Source organism: Adiantum capillus-veneris, chromosome 23 (assembly GCF_014529385.1).
Source record: "Adiantum capillus-veneris isolate H3 chromosome 23, ASM1452938v2, whole genome shotgun sequence".
Classification (NCBI taxonomy): domain Eukaryota; kingdom Viridiplantae; phylum Streptophyta; class Polypodiopsida; order Polypodiales; family Pteridaceae; genus Adiantum; species Adiantum capillus-veneris.
The window spans coordinates 138831291-138857910 of record NC_140953.1 but is presented as its reverse complement, the minus strand read 5'-3'; the positions used below and the strand labels follow the sequence as shown (position 1 = coordinate 138857910).

Below are 26620 nucleotides of genomic sequence, written 5' to 3'. Positions count from 1 at the left end.
GTTGATACTACTTAACTGGTGAAGCAAACTTGTGTAAGCAAGGGCTGCATATTGCAGTACATTTGTTGTAAGCAATGAAAGCAAGGACTTCATATTGCAATATTTTGGTGTAAGCAATGTAAGCAAGGACTGTATATTGCAGCAAATTCAATGTAAACAACCATTTGTTCCAACTTGATGACTACAATCTACATTTGTCTCTTACTACCATCTCTGAATTGATCGCTGGTCACTTCTTATTCTTATGGGCATATCAAAACCCTTGTAAGAACAAAAGATACAATTGCCCTGCACTGATAGGCGGCGATCAAAAAAATGGAGAACCAAAAAAAGCTACATTTTGGCCAAAAACACCCCATCATCACTATATTAATTCCAGACATTAATTACAAAGCTCTAGCATTGAATTAGGAAGTTTGTTATCACGCTTAACTGAGTACCACATGATAACTCTTCACCACATCAAAAATCGATAAGCTTCATATACAAAAAGGGCACCAAGAAAATCATTGCCAGAAAATACTAAACACTGGCTTTGTCTAAAATGACAAAGACACCAAACTATGAAAGACTAGTAGTGTATAAAATTACTGTTGCTCTTCTGTCAGGGCGTGAATCAGCTATCAAGCAGCCACAGCAGCACATATCTCAGAGTATTGGCGAACCTTAGCTTCGAGCTCACCTTTGTTCGCTCCAATAATCTTATCAATGACAACGCCTTTCTCAATGAATAAGAAGGTGGGCATAGCTCGAACCTCATACGCAGTGCTGATTGCCTAAACAAGAATGAGTTGCGAGTAGAATTTTAACAGCTAAATGCAGACCTTTTATTTGGAAGGCAAAACTCAACGACAACTTACATTCATCTCATCTACGTCAACTTTTAAGAAGACAAGGTTGGGATACTTCTCAGACAACTCAGCAAAAACTGGAGCAATGAACTTGCATGGTCCACACCAAGAAGCTGTAAAGTCCACTACAACCTGCAGCCAAAACTTGAGATATCAGAGGCGTGCACAGAACCTAGGAAAAACGCAGATAAATTCTCTGAACTTCCCTGCTGAAACCCCCCCCCCCCAAAAAAACAAATACAGACCAAGAGGCAGGCTCTAGATTTCTCAGGGATACACGTTTACTCATAAATGATCTCGTCCCATATCATATATGCGAACGTGAAACCAGAAAATAAAGATGTATCTAAATGTAACCTTACAAACCAGTTGTTGAAAGCGTTGCAAACAGCTGATGACCCTCTCAAAGGCCCAAAGTTCTAGCCCAATGAAATGGTATGGTCATTTGAAATGCTAAGGCCTATGTACATCCCATGGATGCAAAAGAAATTAACGTCTTTAACATCTTAGCTTAGCGCAATGACAATCGAGGTCAACTCCTCAAACCAAATGTTGCAATTGAAGAAATTCAAAGAAAATCAAAAGCTATGGATAAATCATGTTAGTCAAATGCTAGGGTTTGAAAAGATGACCATGGTCAATTGTTGAATGTAAGAGCCATACGAGAGCCCAGTTAGGAACAGTCCTGATCAATTCTTGGTGAATAATGCATATTGCATTGAATGCCATTACTTTCAAGTGGATATGTGTAATGGATCCACATGACTTGTTTGAGCCCCTTGCATGGTAAGTGGAATCCGATCTTGGATCCATAAATGACATCCACTTGCATGGTATTGAATGTTGGATCCATCTGTCACAACGTGGTGACATGGCATGACCTGCACCGGTGTATATTTCAAATCGCATTGTTGTCAAGCTGTTTAGGTGGTGGATCGATCTTGATCCACTCGCGTGGTAAATGGAATTGGATCTTGGATTCATAGATGACTTGTTTGATCCACTTGCATGGTATTGAATGTTGGATCCAGCACTGGTGTATATTGCATATTGCATTGATTGTTATTAAATTCAGGTGAAATGTGTGAAGGTCCCAAGTGGATACACACGTGACTTAGTCGATCCACTTGCATGGTAGTTGGAATTTGATCTTAGATCCATAGATGTTGTAAGTGGATACACATGTGACTTATTTCTGCACCAATTTTGCATCCACAAAATTGTGTGAGCTTCTATTATCAAGGAATACGATCACGTCGCGACCATTGATCTTCCCGTGGAAACGGAGAAGATCGAACTTATTAAACACTTTGGTGCTAAAAGTATAATTAGTGCATGAACTGTGCGCTAAGTGATGGATTTCAACTTGAATAACATCAAAGTTACCTGAGATCTCGTGAATCTAAACCGAAGGACAACCTTGCGGTTTCTTGGTCTTCTTCTTGGGGCAATCCTTGATTTGGTGACCTATCTGGCCACATCCGAAGCAAGCACCCTTCTTCACTGCTTCAGCAATTGCAGCATTTTTTACTTTCTTCTTCTCCTGAGAAGGTCTCGACGATGATTTGGACCTTTGCTGGAATCGTGGTCCTTCCTCGAAGCGCCCTCACCGGATTGATGGTCTGAACTTCTTTTCTTCTCATAGTTCGCTCCATTTATCAAATGGAACGTCCTGGCCTTTGCCATTGCATCCTTGACGTAAGTCGGTGCTTTATCCTTGATCAAGGCCCAGCGGTAATCTTCATGTAATCCCAGTAAGTACATGTGCACAACATGCGTAGAATCCACCTTGTAAAAGGTGAGTGCTTCTTTGAAAGCAGTTGTGTACTGATCAAAAGACAGAGCTTTCATTGAAAGATTCTGCAGTTTGGCATAGGCTTTCAAAGGATCCATTTTGGCGAAATCGTTCTTGAATTTCACACAGAAGTCAGCGCGCGTCGTAAGCTTCTCTGTCATATCATGCCACCACGTAAGCGCCTTGCTGTGCAAATAAAGAGCAATCGTCTGAATCCTCCGTTTGTCATGCTCCCCATGAAGATCAAAATACGTGGTCCACTGATGAAGCCAGTTATTTATGGCCAATTCCGTACATTCTCTTTTCTCTTGAGAAATTAGTGGTTTTGTAAGGAATGGTGGCAGTAGGACCACCATGTCAACGCCCAAAAGCAGCAACCTGCATCTGCAATTGCTGGAGATGGGTTTCGCCCTCGGAAATACGGGCAATCGTCGACTGAGCTGTATTTTCCAAAGCGGTAAGTCGGGAATTTAAGCCCTTGCACGGCCCCTTCGAGAGAGGCCAAGAGAATGTTTGTCTGAACTTTCCCGTTTTCCAGAGCGGAGATTCGTTGATCAAGGCTCCGGAAAGTGCCTGTAATCCATGTAAAAAGATTATGAATGTTACCTAGCGTGACCATACCTAGCGTGTCGTCACGCTATACATTGAAGCTGGAGGAATCCATGGTGAAATTCGGTGAAAAATTGAAAATTTCATAGTAAAACGGACCTATTCTCCACTTTTCGATCGCAAAAAGTTGTACTATGAAGAGCTCTACGCATCGGCGTGAGCGTCTAGAGACGAGCAGCTGATGGCAGAAGCGCAAGAGCATGAGCGGGTGAGAGGGAGGAGCGGTAGAGAGAAGCAGAGGGCTGAATAATGAGTTTCTTTGCAAGAAAACTCACTTTCTATAAGTGATTTTAATGATTTGCAAAAAAACAAAATTTACTGCGTGCAAAAGTAACGAGGGCTGAATTCGAAAAACACTGCCGCATGGGGAAAAATCCAACTCTCGTGCGATCAGCGTGAACGCCAGCTTGGAGCCACGTTGGACAGCCAGCGCTCGGACAAACAATTAGCGCATGAATTCTCTCTCCTCATGTTACTCCTCTGCAGCCTCAACGCTACCAGAAAGGAGGTGAGTCGCTCTCTCTCTCTCTCTGCGCTTCGCACAGAGAAGGACATTACAGAGATAGATTTGAAAGGATACAATATGCTGAATTTTAATCTAAAACCAGCAATTGACAAGTAAGTCTCCGATTTCCATCAAAAATCAGTAGAATTTACCAAAAAACTTTCAATTTTCAGCAATTCCGTCTGTTGGATTGCTGAATTTTATTGAAAATCAAAGAAGCAAATTAAATTTCACCTGCAAACACATACGAGAAGAAAAACATGCAATTAGTCATCAAAATTACTCAAAATGAGGTTATCTGTAACAAACTTGGACAACCCCAAGTCTAGATTCTACCGCGACACAGTGGATTCACTTTAAAACAGTTCACAAAAGACGACACGGCCCGGCGAAGTTCCGTGCCAAGAGGTATTGGCCCCAAATACTGGCACCCCTTTCGGTATTTCTTTTTATATTAATCTGTGCGCAAAGTACAAAACTCTGACACTCAGACTCTGCGTTCAGATGCTCTAGGTAATGAAGCCGAAAGGACTTATTTATTGTTACAAGGGGTTCCCCAAAAGTGGAGCCCCAAAAGTTTAAACTCAAAAGCAACTATTCCCAAAAGCTTTGCTCAAAATCTACCGGCCAAAATCAGCCAACGCGCATTACAGGCGTCCGTACACTGCCACGTCAGCATGTCAGTGGAAAAGGCGGAGATCCGTACGGCCTGTGTCATAAAATCTAATATCTAGCTAACCCAAATGATTTTTTCATATTAAATTGATCATTTAACGTGGGAGAATACGGCAACAAGAGTTAGAATAGAGACATGCGCTTCTAGACCTATCTCAGCAAGGGTCCAAAAGGAGAGATGATTGTATCTCAATAGAGGTCCGAAAGCAGATTGTCTACCAAAGAGCAATGTGTAATAAGTGCTTCTAAACTTATCTCAGCAAGGGACCAAGAGGAGACATGGTTACATCTCAATAAGGGTCCCAAAAGAGGCAGTCTATAAAAGATCAACGTGCATCTAATGGAGCTTAAAAGACCTTAGGGTTAGCTTCATTAAAGACCTCCAAAGGTTGGTGTTAAAAGTCCTTAAGACCTTAGGCAAGCTAGGGCTGTGCTTGAGGTGGGAACCCGGCCCAAGCTTGAGGTGCTTATCATGCTTGGTGACTAAGGTGCTTGAGGTGCTTGTCATGCTTGATGAGTAAGGTGCTTGAGGTGCTTGTCGTGCTTGCTGACTAAGGTGCTTGAAGTGCTTGTCATGCTTGGTGAGGAAGATGCTTGAGAAGCTTCCCATGCATGGGGGGTAAGGTGCTTGAGTAAAAAAGAGACCCTACAAAGGAGGGGGAAAGCCCCAAAGTTAGGGGAATCTGAACCTCCCACTCACCCAAAGGGCACCCCCTTTCTCAAGGGGCACATAGACACATAGACACACATCAGGCTCTCCCTATGCTTAGCCACATGGTGTGCTTGAATCCTATTGGTTGGGCTAAAAAAAAGAGGAGTCCAATGAGCTTCTAGTTCAATTCAACAAATATTTAGATATTTTCAAGTTCTCTCTCTCAAAGAGGTAAGTAGGACACTTGTCCGAAATGCATTATGCATGTGATTGGGTAGGCTTAGAGGGGTCCAATGAGCTTCAAGCTTGAGCTACAACGAGGGGTCAGCCAAGGCAAGCAAGGGTATACCCTCTCACACACTCATTTTTCACACATTCTCACTTGGTGAAAGTGCAAGAACTCCATCTCCTTCTCCAAGCTTGTTGAGAAGTTGAGAGCCTACACCAAGACTCTTGGCTATGGAGTGCAAATCCAACCAAGAGCCATGCTTCAATGCTTAAGCTTGCCATCTTCTCCATCTTCATTACTATGCTATTATGTATGCTAGCAAGAAGAGTGATGATAAGTGAGGTGAAAGCGCGAAGCAGAAGGTACCGGTAGGTGCGCGTCGCGATGCAGTGCAGGATTGGGACAAGAAGCAGGAGTCGGAGTGCAGCAGAGAGAAAGCGCTAGGCATTGAAGCAGGGAGAGAGAGAGAGCTCACGTTTTCGGGGAAAACTCAATAAGTGAGTTTTGGGTTTTCCCACTTTTATTATAAGTGACTTTAAAAAAATGTGTCCAGGTTCAAAGTATAAAAACCAGTGTTACCAAGGAACGAACATTTCGGGCCTTGGAACGCCGGAACGGCGTTCTGGCCGACTGGGATTTTCTGGAACGCGTCGGAACGGAACGGCGTTCCGGCTAGAAACTGTCACCGGAACGGGACGACCGGAACGGGCTGGAACGGGACGGAACGGACCGGAACGGCCCCAACGGCCATAAACGGCAGTTTTTGAAATTGAAAAAAATGACTGTTAGGCAGCCACCGGCCATTTTCAGCAGTCAAAAAAGTATATAATGTCCCCCTCCTCCCCCATTCTTCACACACTCATCAAGCCTCAAGGCCCATTCTCCCTTGCTTGAGCCTTGCTCTCAACTCTCAAGCCAAGCTCATTCTCCCTAGCTTGCTCTCAACTCTCAAGCCATAGTGTGGCACCGCGGCATGCCTCAAGGCTCAAGCTCTCAACCTCTCTCTCTCTTGGGCTAACTTCTAAGTTCTAACCCTCAACTTTCAAGGCTCAAGGCTCAAGCTCTCACGGAATCAAGCGGCAAGCTTCTCTCTCTCAATCCCTCTCTCTCTCTCTCTCTCAAAGTTCAAGATCAAGCTCTCTCTTTCACGGATAATCCATCATCCATGGCCTCTTCTTCTCGTTCAACCCCCTCCGTTCATGCGGGCAACACTCAAAAGGCGAAGGAATGGTCGTGGTGGGATGAAGTGACCTCGGAGGGCACCTTGTCGGCGGCGGGAGGTTCTCGTGCATGGGGATGCAAGCTATGCTCTTACACGCGGAAAGGGGGGCATGACAAAGTGAGGGCACACTTTCTTCGAGTGCCGGGACATGAGGTGAAATTTTGTGCCAACGTAACCATCGAGAAGAGGAAGGAGCTCGAGGAAAAGGATCGGCAATTCAACCATAAAGCCAAGCCGGCACGCAAAGGTATTGATCCAAAGACCCTCATTTTCCCTTCTTCCTCTCTACCCGGTGTAGGTGTTGGTGCATCTTCAAAAGGTCCAATTCGTCGCCAAAAGACCCTTACCACCTCTTGGGACCCAAAGAAGAAAGAAGAGGTGGATGCGGCCGTGGCCCGATTCTTCTATCCCGACCATATCCCATTTGTCGCAGCGAGGTATGTACATTGTTTTATGATTCATCAATCTTCTCTCATTTCTTCCGTTATCGTCGTTTCCACTTTTTTGATACTAACCTCTTCTATGTTTGATCGAAATAGGTCGGAGTATTGGAAAGTCATGGTGCGACAGATAGGAGAGTATGGCACCGGCTATGTGCCGCCATCTTCAGAGGATCTCCGAACCACCTTGCTCGATCGAGAGAAGGCTATCGTGGAGCAAGCAACCCTCAACATTCAGCGTCTTTGGGCAAAACATGGCGTTTCCCTCATTGTTGACGGGTGGAGCGATACAAGGAAGAGATCTATCCATGGTCTCGTCGCATACTCCAGTGGAGAGATGTACTTTGTGCACTCTCATGATGCCACTGAGAGTGGCAAGTCCGCCGATGTCCTCTCTGCAGAGTGGACAGCGGCCATAGAAACTATCGGTGAGCAACACCTGGTGGCCTTTGTCACAGATGGGGAGGCATCAAACAGGGCAGCAGCAGCTATCATAGAGGGCCACTATCCGCATGTGACAGTGTGCTTTTGCATGGCACACTGCTTGAACAACCTTCTGAAAGACATCGGCAAGCTAGACTGGATTGCTCCAGTCATTGCTGATGCAGTGAAGATGGTTACTTTCATCAACAATCACAACTTGGTTCGGAGTGAGTACCTCAAGAGGTCGGGCGGCAAAGTGCTTCTAAAGTATTCAGATACCCGCTTCGCATTCAACTTTCTTCTTGTACGCAGGCTGTCTGAATGTCAAAATGCGGTCCGACAGGTCTTCATCAGTGATGAGTTCACCACCTCCCCCTATGCAAAGACAGTTGCAGGGATTTTGTGCAAGGATAAGGCAAAGGATCTTGAAGCTCAAGAGTCTAGATGCACAGGTAAAACCGGTGGTTCATTTGCTTCGAGTTCTGGATGGCATGGATCCTTGCATTGGCAAGATTTATGAGGCAATGGACCGCATGATTGAGCAGCTTGCACAGCTTGAGCCGAACGCAGAGCGATATGAGGAGATCCATGCGCTTTGCAGCTCGAGGTGGAATTCATATGCCTCTCCTTTACACGGGGCAGCGTACATGGTGGATCCAGAGTTCCAAGGTGCAGGGCAAGAGACAGATAGGGAAGTCATGAACCAATTTACAGAGATCTTAAACAAGATGGTTCTAGACAGAGATGGGCGACGCATTGTCAGAGATCAGCTGAGACAATACAGAGAGATGCGAGGGTCATTTGGCAGTCCAGATGCTCAGATTGATCGCAGGAAAATAGGTTCAGTGCTTTGGTGGGAGGACTATGGCTATGATGGCCCTGAGCTTCAGAGATTGGCGATCCGTATTCTCACCCAGTCAGTTAGTACCTCATGCTTGGAGCAATTGTGGAGTACCTTTAGCCACATTGCTTCCAAGAAGAGGAATCAGCTTGGAGTGGAGAAGGCTAATGATTTTGTCTTCGTCAGCGCAAATTTGAAAATGCTTGGCAAGAGTACAGACAAACAGACAGATCCTTTTACACAGTGGGAGATGGAGCAAGAGGCTTCTCAGGCGGGTGGAGATGCACATCCACCAACACCAGGTACTTCATCTGTGGCTGAGATCGAGCCGGACCTAGACCTCGATGATGAGGAATGGGAGGATGTGCATGATTTACAGCCGGCTACTACGGATTGGGAGGCCTCTCAGGCTAGTGGCTCTTGAGTCTTGAGTCTTTGCCATTTATCCACCTTTTTGTATGGCTGCTTGAGCCTTGCCCTCTTTGCCATTTGTAGCTACTAGCATCTTTATGGTATTTGTCACCTTCAATCTTTTGGTATTGTGGTCATTGAAGTCTGGTTTGAACTTTGCCCCCCTTTGGTTTTTTTGTAGCACCTTGGCCGCTGGCGGCCCTTGAGGCTTGCTACTATGTTAGCCATAATTAATTCCAAAGTGTTATCTCTGACTACTACTCTTGCAATTATTTGAGAGCATTGTGTATGTACTATGGGCATTGTGTTTGCTCATTGTTGTTCATCTGGCTATGTTGTTCATCTGGCTATGTACTATGGGCGCCTCACATCCCAATCAAGTCATAATAAGGTTAAATGGTCTTCGAATCGTGTTTTTTGTGGGTATTAGAGTCAAAGGACTCTAATACTACTTGTATTCAAACACATAACGCTAAAAAAAATAATATTTGGGTGTTTTTTTAGCCTGCCGTTCCGCGCCGTTCTCGTTCCCCCGTTCCGCAGGGAGGCCCGTCGCCGTTCCCGTTCCGCGTTCCGGGTAACTCTGATAAAAACGTACAAAAAGGGGTTAATTAGGCCTTTAATCCAACAACCTCCCACTTGAAGGGATAAATGACGCCTTTAAGTTAACCAACTCCCACTAGTTGTATGCAATGCTCATGTTGAGCCTTAGCAAGACTCTTAGTGAGAACATCTGCAAGGTTATCCTGTGTATGGATCTTAGTCAAGGTGACTAGACCATCCTCCAATACATGTTGTATGAAGTGGTACCGCACATCTATTTGTTTGGTACGCGCATGAAACATGGCATTTTTGACTAAATAGACAGCACTCTGGCTATCACAACCCAACACGGGTGTATGAGCAGGCATGCCAAGTTCTTTTGCAAGTCTGCCCAACCAAATCGCCTCTTTTGAAGCCTCTATGGCTGAAATATATTCAACCTCAGTAGTACTCAATGCCACAATATTTTGTAACCTAGAACACCAAGAGACTGCACCATCAACAATGGCAAATACATATCCACTGGTAGATTTCCCGGTATCCATGTCACCTGCCATGTCTGCATCACAATATCCCTGCAACTTGAAGTCACTTTTGCCATAACAGATACACTTTGATTGTATACCTTTCAAATATCTCAGAATGCATTTGACAGCTTCCCAATGCGCTTTGCCAGGATTTGACATGGATCGACTAACAACTCCCCACTGCATAAGCAATGTCAGGACGAGTGGCAACCATAGCATACATAAGAGAACCACAAGCTGATGCATAAGCGATTCCCTTCATTGCTTTCAATACCACCTCATCCTTTGGGCAATCTGCTTTGCTAAGCTTAGTGTATGGAGGTAAAGGTACCCCAAGAGACTTAGCATCAGCCATATTAAATCTGTCGAGTACTTTTGCAATGTATTGCGATAAGAACAACAATTTCAGCTTGTTATCTCCTTTAATACGCATGCCCAAAATATGCTCTGCATCACCTAAATCCTTCATAGCAAATGCTGAATTTAGCTTACGTTTCAGAGCATCAAGACTGGTCTTATGTTTCCCGGTAAGCAACATGTCATCAGCATAGAGAACAAGTATGATGGGACTACCGTCTTCATCCCTTTTCGTATACAAACAATGATCGCATGGTTGCGTTTAAAGCCTTGTGTCGTGATAAAAGTGTCAAACTTCTTATACCACTGTCGTGATGATTGTCTCAAACCATACAGAGCCCTTTTCAGTTTGCATACAAGTTCCTCGCGTGTAGGAACTACAAAACCTTCAAGTTGTTTCATGTATATGTCCTCTTCAATGTCACCGTGCAAAAACGATGTCTTTACATCCATTTTGATTCAATTCCAAATCAAGCACCGCAACGAGAACAAAAAGGACACGTAAAGTTGTAAGCTTTACTACAGGAGAACAGATTTTTTGAAAATCAATTCCTTCTTTCTGAGCATACCCTTTTGCAACCAACCTTGCCTTGTACTTGGGTTTTTCATCCACTATCTTGTATAACCATTTGTTAGGAAGAGCCTCTCCCCCTTTAGGCAATGACACGAGATCCCAAGTATCATTTGCATACAAGGATTTCATTTCCTCTTGCATCGCAAGCTCCCACTTACTGCTTGACTCACATGATTTGGCCTCTTTATATATAAGAGGTTCACCCTCATCTGTCAACATTACATGATCCAAAGAGGGGTTAAATCTCTGCGGTTGCCTTCTCAAACGAGTTGACCTGCGTACCCAATGATCTACATTCTTAGGCAACGGTTCTACATCATAAGACAACTCATTTTCAGCTCTATCATGCTGCTGAAAATCATTTTCAACCAATTCAAGTGGATGTCCATCCTCATTAGGAGCATCAAAAATCATGTTCTACCTCTTCTGGCTCAAGGTTAACCGGCTGATTATCAATTTCAGCTTGCGGTAATGCATCATGAGGCTCTTTTTCAACATCAATGGGTGACTGTTTTCTTGTCGGCATCAAATTTTGTAGCATTCTTAAGCAATTTTGCCTCATTAAACACTACATGTCGACTGCGTATTACCTTTTCTAAACTGTGGTAACCACACTCTAGCCCATTTCACCTTCTTCCCCATAACCTAGGAAGACTCCTTTAATGGACTTCATATCAAGCTTTGTTCTCAAGTCATTGCGTACATGAACAAAAGCTTCGCAGCCAAATACTCTCAAATGATCATAAGTGGCAGGTTTGCCAGACCAAACCTCCTCTGGAATGTCATTTTTCAACGTACTATTAGGAGAGCGATTGCAAATATAAACTGTAGCTTTCAATGCCTCCCCCCAAAACTCTTGGGAAAGATTAGCGGTGGACAACATGCAACGCACTCTCTCGCATAAAGTACGATTCTACCTTTCAACCAACCATTAGAAGACGGATTATAAGGGGCTATAAACTCTCTCTTAATCCCATATTCATCACAACAACGCTGAAATTCAGCAGATACATACTCTCCTCCATTATCAGATTTGAGACATTTAAGCTTGGTACTCTTTTGCGTAGTGACAAAAGCATGAAACTTCTTAAAGGCATTAAAAGTCTCACTCTTACTTTTCAACAAATGCACCCGTCCTTTTGTAGTACAGTCATCAATGAATGTAACAAAATACAATGCACCACCAAAAGACTTAACAAGCATAGTGCATACATCGAAGTGAATAAGATCAAGAGGATTAGCTTTGCGAGAGACACCAGAGTAATAAGAAGATTTCTTTTGCTTTCCATAAAGACAATCGTTACAAAAATCCAAGTTTTTTTCTTTTACATCAACTCTCTTCAAAGAGGAAAGCACATCAATACCCTTTTGGCTCATATGGCCAAGTCTCTTATGCCACAATTCCGTGTGTGAAGCAACTTCAGCAACAGCAAGAAACTTGCCAGGCAAAGCTTTGCATCGAAGATAGTACAAAGTACCTCTTTTAGACCCTTTTGCAACAAGCATAGAGCCCTTAAGCAACTTCCATGAACCCCAGCAAAGATGGTAGTATAACCATGTGCATCTAACTGGCCAACAAATAGCAAACTTTTCTTATTGCCTGGTACAAACCTGACATCATTCAACACAAGCTCTTGACCATTATTAAGAGCCAAACGCATAGTACCCACTCCCTCAATATTGTAAGCAAAATTATCACCACGGTACACCTTGCCATAATTGCCTGCAGCATATGTAGCAAAACACTCCAAAGATGGAGTCACATGGAATGAAGCACCAGAATCCACTATCCATGACTGGGATAGGCCATCATTAGCACTTAGCAATGCATCAATGAAATCTTTCTTCGAGATAAGCATGTCTTTTGCATTAGCTATCACCAAATCTGAGGGGCATGAAGCCGCAACCAAGATTTCCTCAACGTTTGACAACTCCTCAATGACCACACTAGAGGATACATTTGCATTCTCAGCATCCCTGGAGGAATCACCTGGTGATTTGGTGATTTTTCCCCTTTCTTCTCATCTTTCTTCTTCTTATCTTGCGTTTCCTTCTTCCTTTCCTACTCTTTCTTGAAATACCTGCAATCGGGTTTCTTGTGACCCTTTCTGCCACATTGATAACAAGTGCCATCCTTATCCTTGGTCTTGCCCTGCCATTTTGAGTCTTGTTGCCCGCATCACGCTTTTGATTTCTACCTCTTGCATTGTAGGCAAAACTACCAACTGCCTCACTAGACTTGCGTCTAATCTCTTCATTGAGAATAGTTCTCTCACACCGTCATACGAGAGGGTGGGACTATTGCTCAAAGAGACAACCAAGGTTTCCCAAGTATCTGGCAATGTCATAAGCAAGAAAATAGCTTTCAACTTATCATCGAATTGTTGAAGCCCATTATCCTGCAACTGACTCAACACACCTGTAAAAGCACTCAAATGCTCAGAAGCTGACTTCGAGTCATCAAGCTACATATTTTCACCAACTTTCGCATCAAATGCACCTGGTTCACAGGCGTGGTGTTGTCATAATTGGAGTTTAGCTTTTGCCATATTGCATAAGCAGAGTCCAAACGCTTGACGTCCGTCAAAATGTCATCATTGATAGCCATTTTGATGTAGGCCATAGCCTTCTTATTCAACCTGGCCCACTCTTCGTCAGACAAACCTGGCGGCTTATTCTCTTCCAATGCATCTTCACAATCCTTTAAGAAAAGAATATCTTGCATGCATTCTTGCCAGAGGTCGAAACCTTGACCATCGTACCGTTTGATTTCCCTCAAACTTTTAGTGTCAGATGCGGAAGAGGAAGAAGCCATTTTAATTCAACCACAAGTGTGTATACAAGAGAAATGCAATAGGCTGAATATTTCAGCAAATAGGAGCCAATTATAAGACTTCGCATGCGATAAACCACAATTTCTTTACATGAAACTGTCCAAATCTGAAATTTCAATTGAAAAGTGCAATTTCAAGCACCTGTACTCAGCTTCACACTCAATTTGTCGCGACAGACATCAATACATGTGATCCCACAACTTTGGTACACCTGCGTATTGCTGTTTTGACGTGTTATAACTTGTAAATCATTTGTTTTGACATAAAAACAGTCTGTTTTGGGCTGTTTTGGTTACCTTTTCGACTCCGGAAGCAAGGGGCTTCCCGATGGAAGCGAAATTGATCGCGGCAGAGCAATTTTAACTTGTTGTCCAGCAGACTGCGCAGGGCTGTTTTGAAACCCTAGGGCTCTGATACCAGTTGAGAGCACGAAGCAGAAGGTACCGGTAGGTGCGCGTAGCAAGTAGTGCAGGATTGGGACAAGAAGCAGGAGGCGGAGTGCAGCAGAGAGGAAACGCTAGGGATCGAAGCAGGAAGAGAGAGAGAGAGCTCACGTTTTTGGGAAAAACTCAATAAGTGAGTTTTGGGTTTTTCCACTTTTATTATAAGTGACTTTAAAAAAATGTGTCCAGGTTCATATTGAACCTGGACAAAGTATAAAAATGTACAAAAAGGGATTATTTAGGCCTTTAACCCAACATGAGGAACTATTTCTTTCTCCTATGAATGTTTCTTCTTCCTCATCCCTACCCTCATTCCCCGCTAGCTCTCTCCACCTTCGAAGGTGTTTGAGGCCTTGGGACTGAGGCCGGGGATGGTTTATGCTTTTTGCAAAGTCTATGTTATGCTCGTGATGCATGAAGCTTTATATCTTCATATCATCACCAAGGTCACAAGGAATACAAAGATTGTATTTTACCAAGTCTCTCTTTATGGGAGAATCTATAATACAAAAGCCTATTGGAGGGGGGACCAGCTCCACGTAAATCCGGTCCTCAACTGTTGTCAAGTTCTCTAATTCTCTCTCTCTCTCTTGCAAAAGTATTGTTCATGCCGAGTTAATTAAGTATAATGGTTATGTTGCTACCTCTAATTAAGTTCACCCTCTATGTTCTCAAAGTAGTTCCACAAAAATTCTCTCGTTAATTCTCCTAATTCCGCTATTCTCAGAGTTCATAGGCCATTTCCATTACAACCTGCCACGTAATCTCGACGCGATTTCTAGAAATCTGCCACGTCATCAACCCCCCGTTTTACAAGTCTGTGCCAGCAGGATGTGTGTGTCCGAGGACCACCCACGTCACCAATTTGTGACATACTTCCCTCTTGAAAGAATTGTAATCGCCCTTGTCACGAGACGGGCACCACGTGCCAATAGAAAAGAACAGACTGAACAGACTTTTAGCACTTCAATAACAACTGAACTAAGAGAGAGAGAGAGAGAGAGAGAGAGAGAGAGACGACACGCGACACGGAGTGGCGAAATTCCACCCCAGAGAGTATTAGCCCTAAACCTTGGCGCCCCTTTCGGTATTTCTTTATATATTGCATCAACACAGTACAAGCCGGTACTTGAGACTGTGCACCGTCTCCGGGAAGCATGCCAGAGAATGAGCCCTAACCTCATATTTAAAGGCCCTAGGCCCCAAAAGCAGTTTTACACGAAAAGCCTTCAAAACTCAAAAGCTTCTAGTCCAAAAGCAATGCCAAAAAGCTGTCAGTGTAAATCACAGAATTCCGTACAGCAGTCAGCACTACCAACGTAAAAAGAGAAAATCCGTACAGTTCTACCACGTCAGCAGTCAATGGAATTTTCGGAGCCTCCGTACAACTGCCACGTCATCAGTTTTTGGCGCAAGTCCTTGTGTATGTGTATGTGGGTCCTGCTTTATTTTAATTCCTTGATGTCTCTTGGGCCCCATCAGACGAGATCCCCATAAGTTGGTAGGACTTGTAAGGGTTTAGGCCCCTCGGCCGGCATCTGCAAGTTGGCTCCATTCTTCAAGGCTTTGACACGTCAGCAGTTTGTGACATCTCCCCTTCTTGAAAGAGAGAAATCATCCACGATTAGAGCATATATGCAAAACAACTCAAGTTAGCTCAAAAATTTCCGAGGATCATCCCGAGGGACGATCAGTTTGCTCTTTTTGTTAAGGAGTTAGCTTCTCCTTCCGGTTCTTTTGATCAAGGAGTTGGCTTCTCCTTTCCTCCAGATCGGAACTCTTGATATTCTGGCGTAGTAAAATTAGCCATCACACCGAGACCGCATTGATCTTCCACGGGTGTCTTGATGCACTAAAATTACATACCCAGGCAATCTCATCCAATTAGGAATATTCAGTGGTTGGCACATCACAATGCAACACAAATGCTCACATATGCATGTTACAAGACATAGAAACATAAAGCCGCCGATGAACACTCCTCCCGCATAACCTAACAAGGTCCGGACCAGGAGATATTCAACGACTCCCTCATCACTTCTCCCGCAGAACCTACAAAGGTCCGGGCCGGGAGATATAGAGACCTTTTACAACCAAATGCCCCCCAGACCGCAGCCTGCGTTGTTTGGAGGTGCTGAGAGTAACCAGTGCTCAGACTTCCTAATACTCCTCCCGCATAACCATCCAGGTTCGGGCCAAGAGTCAAAAACAACACTTTTCAATCGTCAATTCTCACTACTCCGCCCGGGAGTAGAATCACCATTCATTGAAACCAATATTAAAACCAGAGTCAAATATTTCAAATCGGCACCAAAACAAGTTCAAAACGGATACCATCCATTTCAAACAAATTTCAAACTTAACACCAAACAAGTTCTCAGACAGAACTCAAACAAAATTCAAACTTTAAAACAAAGCAATCTCAACATCAGCCGAGCTCGAAAAGTCGATTGTCTTTCCATCCTGAAACCTGCACCAAAATTTAGGGTTAGATTCCTTCCACAAGGTCATAGCCGAACGCAGCATGGTCCATCAACTCTTGGACAAACAATGTTCCTCTGGCGGCGATGGTAGTCCCACATCGTAGTAGTCACATCGGACCTCCGAGGTTATCAACAAGAGGACCTTAAGGATGTAAAGAAATTTCAAGTTATAATCTGTTAGGGTTTCCATGGCAAGCATGTCAGGATACCCCACTCTGCCAGAAGTTGCACTCTAAAGGAAGATGTCAGAAATCATACAACTTCAGGCAAAAAATTTCTTGAAAGCTTGCCAAGTACTTGAAGTATGCTGCTTGGTAGCTATCAACATCTGCATGGCACTGCGCCTAAGAAAAACAGCAGCTCAAAACAAATCTTGAATCCTTCTCTTGTAAGTAATCTTTATGGCTTATGCCCTGTAAGACATGAGCGGTGAAGATGGGAGCGCGCCCGATGCGAGATGAAGTAAGGGTGGGAGTGGCTAATAAGTCCGCGGTCGCACGAAGCTAAAATTTCCAGAGATTTTTGAAAGTGCGATCTTGCTCTGTCTGCTGTTTAGTAGGACCGGTATGCTTTCAGAAAAGCACACGCCTCATGCTCTGATACCACTGTCACAAGACGGGCACCATGTGCCAATAGAAAAGAACAGGCTAAACAGACTTTTAGCACTTCAATAACAACTGAACTGAGAGAGAGAGAGAGAGAGAGAGAGAGAGAGAAAGAGAGAGACAATTCGCGACACGGAGTGGCGAAATTCCATCCCAGAGAGTATTGGCCCCAAACCTTGGCGCCCCTTTCGGTATTTCTTTATATTGCATCAACACAATACAAGCTGGTACTCGAGACTCTGCATCTTCTCCGGGAAGCATGCCAGAGAATGAGCCCTAACCTCATATTTAAAGGCCCTAGGCCCCAAAAGCAGTTTTACATGAAAAGCCTTCAAAACTCTAAAGCTTTTGGTCCAAAAGCAATGCCAAAAAGCTGTCAGCGTAAATCACGAAATTCCGTAGAGCAATCAGCACTACTAGCGTAAAAAGTGAAAATCTGTACAGTTCTGCCACGTCAGCAATCAACGGAATTTTCGGAGCCTCTGTACAGCTACCACGTCATCAGTTTTTGGCGCAAGCCTTTGTGTATGTGTGTGTGGGTCCTACTTTATTTTAATTCCTTGATGTCTCTTGGGGCCCCATCGGACGGAGTCCCCATAAGTTGGTAGTACTTCTTCTTCTGTTACTTGTTCTTCTTAGGGTTTAGACCCCTCGGCCGGCATCTGCAAGCTGGCTCCATTCTTCAGGGGTTTGACACATCAACAATTTGTGACAGCCCTCGATTACATGTAACAAACTTGACACCCCCAAGTCAAGGTTCTACCGCGACACAACAAAGATTCACTTCAAAACAATTCACAAAGACGACATGGCACGGAGTAATTCCGTGCCCAGAGTTATTGACCCCAAAGACTAGCGCCCCTTTCGGTATTTCTTTTTTTATTAATCTGTTTCAAAGTACAAAGAGAGTCAACAGGCGCTCACTCTCAGACTCTACGTCCAGATGCTCTCGGTAATGAGTCCCCAACCAACTTATTTGTTGGTACAAGGGATGCCCAAAAGCAGAGCCCCAAAAATCTCATCTCAAAAGCTTACTAACTCAAAAGCAATTATCCCCAAAAGCTTGGCTTAAAAATCAGCCAACGTAAAGCAGCCAACACAGTTTACGGAATTCCGTACATTCTACCAAGTCAACAGTCAATGAAAATTACGACGTTCGTACAACTGCGAGTGCCAGCCTGTCAGGTCGATTTCCGGTGCGTTTTTCAGAACTGTCCGTACAGTCAGCCTGTTGACGCATTTCAGGGGTTCTGCAGGCTGCCACGTCATCAGTTTGTGACATACCCCCCTCTTGAAAGAATTGTAATCGCCCTCGATAACGCCTAAAAAACAGACAGAGGCCACAAACTGTCTTAGTAGACACTGACTGTTAGTATCGACGCACTAGACACAACACATCTAGCACATGTACCAATCGACAGTCACATCACCAAACATCACAAGACATCACTTGACATCACATGACAAATCACATTCAAATTCATTCCAAATCTCAAACCATGATTAACCAGCAACATATTTAGTAATAGCATCTACATCCAGTCGGGACCTCACAAATGCCCGATTAACTAATCCTCATTGCAATCATGTCTATAGAGATTTATGAGACCGAAATGTTACAGTCATTTCGTCTTTCAGTTCCTGCACTCAAACAAGTCAAGTACAAATCAATCAGTATCATTTTCGGGAATTCCAACTCATAAAGTGATACAGCAGAATATTGTAGCCCAACAGTATCCTTGAAACCCAAAGGGACATCGGTGACTCTATATCAAAAATCGGGGTAATCTATTGACAAAGGAACGGAGCGACTCCCCTCTTGTGCAAGCCCGCTGCACTAGATTCAATCAGGGTTCTATCGGAGTAGACTATGCTAAACCGAATGCTTCAAGGTAAAGTTCCAAAATCTGAGAAGTATCTGCTGGGTCCTCCTTCTCCATTTACTTCACATCCAATGCATGATAGTTCTTGAATTTAACTGTCACGTGCACATCTAACCCTATGTGCATGTGGACAAGCTACATCATGACAAGGGTTCAGTTAGCTTAAAAAGTGTTCTAGTACCTTTGTGAGTCTGTTGGCAGACCGTGCATGTCCAGACACTTAAGAGTAGTTGCATTTCCTTTGGTTGCACACAGCATGATCATCAGATTACAATCAGTACCCATCAGGAGAATTTTAAATTCACATGACCTATTTTTCCTATTTTAGCCATTTTCCACTTATTATTATTAAGTGACTTTGTTGGAAAACTGGGTAGGCCAATTTGGCTAAGGATATATATAAGGAAACTAGTGCTAGCACTTTCTGCCAGAAGAGGTAGCACGAGTCCAACTCACAAGCACCTTCTCAGCAAGACGCGCAGAATCCCTAGCGTTTTCAGCCATCAGAAGCCTAGCGTTTCCAGCAATTGCAGATCAGCCCCAGCGTTTTGCAAATTGCAGATCAGCCTGGAGTTTGCAATTTGTAGCAGGTTCCCTAGCGTTTTTGCAACAGACAACAGACCATCCGAGCGTTTTGCATATTGCAGCCCAAGCTAGCGTTTTGCAGATTCCCGACGACAGATCGGCATAGAACATCAGCGTTTTGCATTTTCAGCACTTACACTCTGTACCGCAGTCCCCAAACCTTCCCACAGCAGATTTTCACCGCACGGTCGGATCAGCCAGAGTTTGCAGATTCAGCCCGTTATTCGCAGATTTCAGCATCTGTGTTTTCAGCTCATCGTCGACACGTGGTCGTCACCGACATAGAGTCAGAATTCAGCAAATACAAGATTTGCAGATTTCAACCCCTAGCGTTTTCAGTTTTCAGCCCGCCTCATCGTCATCGTCATCGTCGTCGACATCGCCGGCAAGTCCATTGCATTTAGACCATTGTACGAGGATTGTGCAATCAATAGCATAGACCTCCTCTCGCCATAGAGAGTGGGGCCCTTAAAGGAGGGTTTGACAACATTCTCGTGTCGTATTCTTCTCTCTCTATCTCTCAGTCTTAGCACCTTCATTCACAGTGTTAACCACTTTATTTGTGATCATTTGCACTCTCTCACTAAAGGAACGGAAGGCTCTCCCTTCCGTAAGTAAAAAAGACCCTTGAGCATAGTTCGGAGCACTCATCTCGAGCAAAGTTCAACATTCACTTCCGCTGCACCTTACATTGGTACCAGAGCTTTGGCAGTGTTTTGTATCACTCGAAGGAAAGAACCACAAAATGTTTTTTTGCTTGTTGCGGTCGCACGTAACCCAAGTCCACTTGGGCGTGTCGATTCCTAATCGTGTTTTTGAAGAGTGACATGAAACCCAAGAAAGAAGGGCTTGTCCAGTCTCCCCTTGTTTCTCTTTTCACTCATTGTGAGCGGACGGTGCACTTAGCAACCGGCCAATGGACGTGAGGTGAAAAAAAGCAACCTTGGTGTGAGCGCAAGGCCGCCAAAGGGTGCACCGCGGGAAAGAGAAGAGCTCGGGAAAGAGAAGATCCTTCTCTAACACAGATTGCAAGCTAAAGAAAACCTCAAGAACCTCAAGAACCCAAGACTTCAAGAACTTCAAGAACCTCAAGAACCACAAGAACCCAAGTTCCAAGAACCCAAGACTTCAATGTATGGTCATCACCCGAAGCGGAATGGATACTTTGCATGGAGGTGATGAGCATGGAAGTGGCGAAGAAGAATTTTCCCCACCAGGAAGTTTTTCCGACCGTCCCCCTTCCCCATCTACGCCAAGGATTGCACCAAATCCTATGGAGGCTTTGGTCAAGACGATGATGGACATGATGTTACAACAAGAAGCGCAACGCGCTGCTTTGGAGCGCAAGCGCAAAGAAAGAAAGGCACTTGGATCGTGAACGTGAAGAAAGACGGCATCCTTGAATCGCGAGCGTGAACAAGCGCACTTGGCGGCCGAGGAAAGAAAGGCAATCTTGGATTGCGAGCGCGAAGAATGAAAGGCAGAATTGGATTGCGAGCACAAAGAAAGAAAGGCCGAATTGGATCGCGAGCCCGAAGAAAGACGATTAGCCTTGGAGCGTGAGCGCGAGCAAGCGCGCTTGGTGGGCGAAGACAAAAGGGTAGCCTTGGAGCGTGAGCGTGAGCGTGAGCAAGCGCGCTTGGTGGCCGAAGATAGACGAGCGGCCTTGGAGTTAGAGCGTGAGGCACAGAAAGACCAACGCATGCAAGAGTTGGTCCTACAGGTACTTACCTCAAAGCCCGAGCCGATCAAAGACGTTGGTAGTTCATCAAGCGGCGCAAGCCGAGATTCGGACTCCATCAACCTTGTCACAGAAAAGTTGACATTCAGTAAGTATAACGGTAAGATGGATGCTAGCGTTATTCATTCTTGGTTGCATCAATTTAACGCTTATTTTGTGACAACTAAGAAGACAGGGAATAGCAAGGTTTTAACGGCACCCATGTACATTGCCGGTGATGCCATTAATTGGTATTACGCATGGCAAGAGGCACAGTTGACCGCACCTAGAGGAAGCCGACGAAGACGTGCCCCTTTCCTTCATTTGGGCCGACTTCCAAGACAAGCTCAAGGCGCGGTTTACGCCTCCTCAGTACCTAGCGCGGTTGAAAGAAGATTGGTGCAATCTGACGCAGAATGGTATGCCAGTCTGTCTTTTTCTAACCGTGTTTTGCAGGTCAGCACCCACTTACGCAAATCGGATGATGAGCGTAAAGAGGCTTTCCTTTTTGAGTTGGACGAATATATCAAGTTTGATGTATAAGTTTTCGACCCCGTGGATCTCAACAAGGCGGTAGCAATTGCTCTCTCCCAAGAGATGAAGCACAAGAAGGAAAAGCCTAAGGAGAACAAGACTTCACAAAGTACCTCTGAGAACCCTCAGAATGGTAAGAATGATAACTCTTCTAACCAATCTTCCTCTAGTCTCTCAGAAAAGAACTCATAAAGCTAACACAATTGCTAAACCTAAGCTCACTCCATATGAAAAAGCAGCACAAGGAATTTTAGGAGGATACAGAACGGTAAGAATGGTAACTCTTCTAACCAATCTTCCTCTAGTCTCTCAAAAAAGAACTCACAAAATGAATCTAAGGGTAAATCTAACACAATTGCTAAACCTAAGCTCATTCCAGATGAAAAAGCAGCACGAGGAATTTTAGGAGGATACATCACGTCAGAAGAACAAAGCATTTATTCTAAGGAAGGTCGATGTTATTATTGTCACATCAAGGGTCACATAAAAAGAACATGTCCTAAGATTGAATCAAGTGAATCTAAAGAACCCACAAAACCCACATCCTTTGTTAATGCCATCAATGAGAACACAAGTGTGACCCAAGTTTCTCATGATCCTCCCATTAATGAGTCTCTCATTAAGTGTTATGGTCATGTGAAGGGTCAGTGTTTTGTCATATTGTTTGATCCGGGCAGTATATGATGTGATAAGTGACTCTTATCAAAAGAGCCCGCTTGGAGGTTAGCAAGACATCTCCTTTCGAGCTGTCGGGCTTCGCTCCCGGTATGGACTCTCTCATTACACGAGAGTGCCTCGATGTGTTATTCACGGTTCAACAAGTGTCCTTCCGCAAAAAGTTTGTAGAATCTCCTCTTTCAGGTTGTGGTATGCTTTTAGGCATTCGATGGTTTCGTGAGCATAACCCTCAATGTCAAAAGTGACTCTCCCATTGTCATTTGTGGGGAGGAAGTTGTTCATTCTTCATCTCTTATTTCTAATGCGCAAGCGAAGATTGAAAAGAATCAAGAGAAGGAGACTCTCTCAGTCTTTTCTTCTCCAAAGCACGACACACGTGATTTGCATGATACAGATGTGATTATTCACAAGGATGATGATTTGCAGGATAAAGATGTGATTGTTCACAAGGATGAGGGTTTAGTTGATGCTTGTACTAGTGAAGCTAACCTCATTGCACATTCGATCAATCACGAAGAACCGATCTTGGCTCTCAAGTCGAGGTCCAAAGAACCCCCACAGGAAGTATTATGTGTTCGCATGATTAGTCAGTACGCATTGTTCGAGTGTTTCATTCGTGACGGTTTCCTGTATTTTAGTCACCGTCTTTATGTGATCCCTTTTCATAGGCATGACATGTCGGACGATGAACACGATTCACTCATAAATGAGCACGGATGTATGTGGATTACTCATGAAAAGATGAAATGTTTGCATTCAAGGAATTCACATTCCATGTCTCTTTCTTGGCATGACACAGTATCCGAAAGAGCACAAGAAGGATTGAGCATCAAGCATCGACATTTCTATTGTGATTTGCCACAGTTGATAGATTTAGATCAGAAAGACAAGTTTCGATTCCAGTTTTTGCGTGTGTTTGATGAACCGTCTCTTTGTTCATCTAAATTGCATGCACAGTCTTTAAAGAAGACTAGAATTTTTCCAGTCACTTTACATGGAATGAGTATGTTCATGTTTCATGTTTTTGTGTTGGAGGTGGTTTCAAGAATTTTCCTCCTCGGAGATTCTTGAAGAAGGTAGATCCACGACTATAGCCAAAGTTGGAGCTTTGACGCAGCCACAGATGACTGCGTTGCTTTCGGCGTGGCCCAAAGAAGCAAGCGTTGCAGACCTTTATGAAGTTCAAGTTTCGCATGACCCACACATCAGAGTGGGCCGACGAAGAGTCCTTCCCAGGTTTTTAGACGCTATTGGCAATCTCTCTCGACGCCATACAGTTCGGTATCAGTACCTCACTTTAATAAGGAGGGGATGTCACGTGCATATCTAACCCTATGTGCATGTGTGCAAGCTACTTCATGACAAGGGTTCAGTTAGCTTAGGAAGTGTTCTGGCACCTTTGTGAGTCTATTGGCAGACCGTGCATGTCTAGACACTTCAGAGTGGTTGCATTTCTTCTGGTTGCATACAGCATGATCATCAAATTATAGACCCATCAGGAGCATTTTACAGTGCACAGAACCTTTTTTCCCTATTTAGCCATTTTTCACTTATTATTATTAAGTGACTTTGTTGGGAAACTGGGTAGGACGATCAAGCTAAGGATATATGTAAGAAAACTAGCGCTAACACTTTCTGGCGGAAGAGGCAGCAAGAGTCCAACTCACAAGCACCTTATCAGTAAGACGCGCAGAATCCCTAGCGTTTTCAGCCATCAAGAAGCCTAGCGTTTCCAGCAATTGCAGACCAGCCCCAGCGTTTTGCAGATTGCAGATCAACCTAGCGTTAGCAGTTTGTAGCAGATTCCCTAGCATTTTTGCAGCAGACAACAAACCATGCCTAGCATTTTTGCAGATTGCAGCCCAAGCTAGCGTTTTCCAGATTCTCGGTAACAGATCAACAAAGAACATCTCACTTTTGCATTTTCAGCACTTAGACTCCGTACCGCAACCCCCAAACCTTCCCGCAGCAGATCCTCGCCGCACGGTCAGATCAGCCAGAGTTCGCAGATTCAGCCCGCTATTCGCAGATTTCAGCATTTGCGTTTTCAGCGCATCGTCGTCGCGTGGTCATCACCGACATAAGAGTCGGAATTTAGCAAATACAAGATCTGCAGATTTCAACCCCTACCGTTTTAAGTTTTCAGCCCGCCTCATCGTCGTCGTCGTCGTCATCGACATCACCGGCAAGTCCATTGCATTTAGACCATTGTACAAGGATTGTGCAATCAATAGCATAGACCTCTCTCACCATAGAGAGTGGGGCCCTTCGAGGAGGGTTTGACAACATTCTTGTGTCGTATTCTTCTCTCTCTATCTCTCAGTCTGTCACAAAGTGATGACGTGGCTACCGACAGCAAAAACCCTAATTTCTGCCAGAAACCCTAAAAATCCTGCAAACCCTAATTTCTACCAAAAACCCTAATTTTCAGAAACCCTAATTTTTTGGAAATCCTAACCCTAACTGCCGGCTGAAACCCTAGATGGCTGAAAAACCTAAAAGCTGGCGCCAGTGCCACGTGGCAGCAGTGTACGGATTTCCGAAAATCAAGGCCTGCTTTTTCTCTAGCGATGCAATCTGGGCTGGCTTTTTGCTACGCTTTGAGAGAAAGAGGAGCACTCATCTTGAGCAAAGTTCAACATTCACTTCCGTTGCACCTTACATTAACCAAGAACCGCCTAATCACTTTACCTTTAATCTTTCTATCTTTATGCGTCAATATCTGCTATGGAACGAGTATCTCCTCGCTTTCCTCCACTTCGGGTTGCTCATCTGGCTCCCCATCATCGGGCACATCGCCTTTAAAAGGCTTCAAGAGACTCACATGAAAAGCATTGTAGATCTTCCGAGTATCGGGTAGCTTCAATCTAAAGAAGACATTATTTATCTTTTCTTTTATCTAGAAAGATCCATAGTATCTCATGCTAAGCTTTGGAAACAGTTGCTCCTTTCCGATTTCTTTCTTAGGCGTACCTTCTCAAAACATAAGAGCACCCAATCGTCTTCCTTTAATTTCAAATCGCGACGGTGTCAATCTGCTGCCTTCTTGTGTCTTTCCTGAGATTTCACTAAGCCTCCCAGATCTTGGCAAAAGCAATATCCAAGTTCCTTGTGTACTGCTCGGCTTCAAAAATCTTATCTTTCGTGCCAAGGAAGGGTGGAACCTTCGTAGCACCTTCAATAATCTCAAATGGTGCCTTCCCTGTTGAAGAGTGGATTGTGTTGTTGTAGGCAAATTCCACCAAGGGCCAAAAAAAATCCCATTGAGTCTGCGGGTGCAAAGATGACGAGAACTACAAACGTGTGCCAATGTTCTCCCAAATAGCCTTCCAAAACAAACTCGTGAATCGGGGATCTCTGTCAAAGATTATTGTCTCAGGCATGCCATGTAATCTAAAAATCTGTGAAATGAACACTCTCGCTAAATGATCCGGCTTCACTGTTTTCTTCACTGGAACGAAGTGAGCTTGCTTGCTAAATCTGTCGATGACAGTCCAAATGCTATCATGCCCACTCTGTGTCTTCAGGAAATCAAAAATGAAATCCATAGCAATGCTTTCTCAGGGGTAAGTCGGAATGGGTAACAATCCCTGTGCTTTATGCCTGTCAAACTTGACCTTCTGGCATACCAAGCAACTACGTACAAAGTCGTCCACATCCTTCTTGAGTCTAGGCCAAAAGAAGTAACGCTCCACACCTTTCAAGGTGGTGTCAATGCCGCGATGGCCCGTAAAAGGTGGACAATGGCATTCATTTAGAACCTTTTCCCTCAACGGCTATGTAACGCGCAACATCGTTTTCTTCATCAAGTAGCCATTCCGTATGGAGTATCTCGCTACTACCTCCCCATTCTGTGTTCGAGTGAATACATCTGAAAAATCTGGATCTGTGGCGTACTGATCGACCATGTCCTCAAAGCTTCTATGATGAATCACGGAAATACCAAAGACTAATGGCTTCCGAGACAAAGCATCTGCCACTAAGTTCTTCTGTCCCTATATATGGACAACCTGGCAGTGAAACTATGACAAGATCTTAGCCCACGGCATCTGCTTTTCTGAAAGCTGCTTCTGTGACAAGAAGTAGCGTAAACTCTGATGGTCAGTGAAGACCGTAAAATCGGCTCCAAGTAGGTAATGTTGCCACTGAGTAAGAGCATGGATAACCGCCAAAAGCTCTTTCTCATAAATCTGTGTTGTCA

The 26620-nt window shown here is 44.2% G+C and overlaps 1 protein-coding gene across 1 annotated transcript in view; it reads right to left on the bottom strand.

Annotated features, from left to right (window-relative positions):
• Window positions 1-338: 338 nt before the first annotated feature.
• LOC147428694 (thioredoxin H-type-like) overlaps window positions 339-26620 on the bottom strand; it is a 78209-nt gene continuing 51927 nt past the window's right edge. The window contains exons 3-4 of the mRNA XM_086497437.1: window positions 861-983; window positions 339-776 (exon numbers count right to left, since the gene is read on the bottom strand). Coding sequence (XP_086353563.1) covers window positions 624-776; window positions 861-983 — 276 coding nt within the window. The 3' untranslated portion in view covers window positions 339-623. The remainder of the gene's footprint in view (window positions 777-860; window positions 984-26620) is intronic.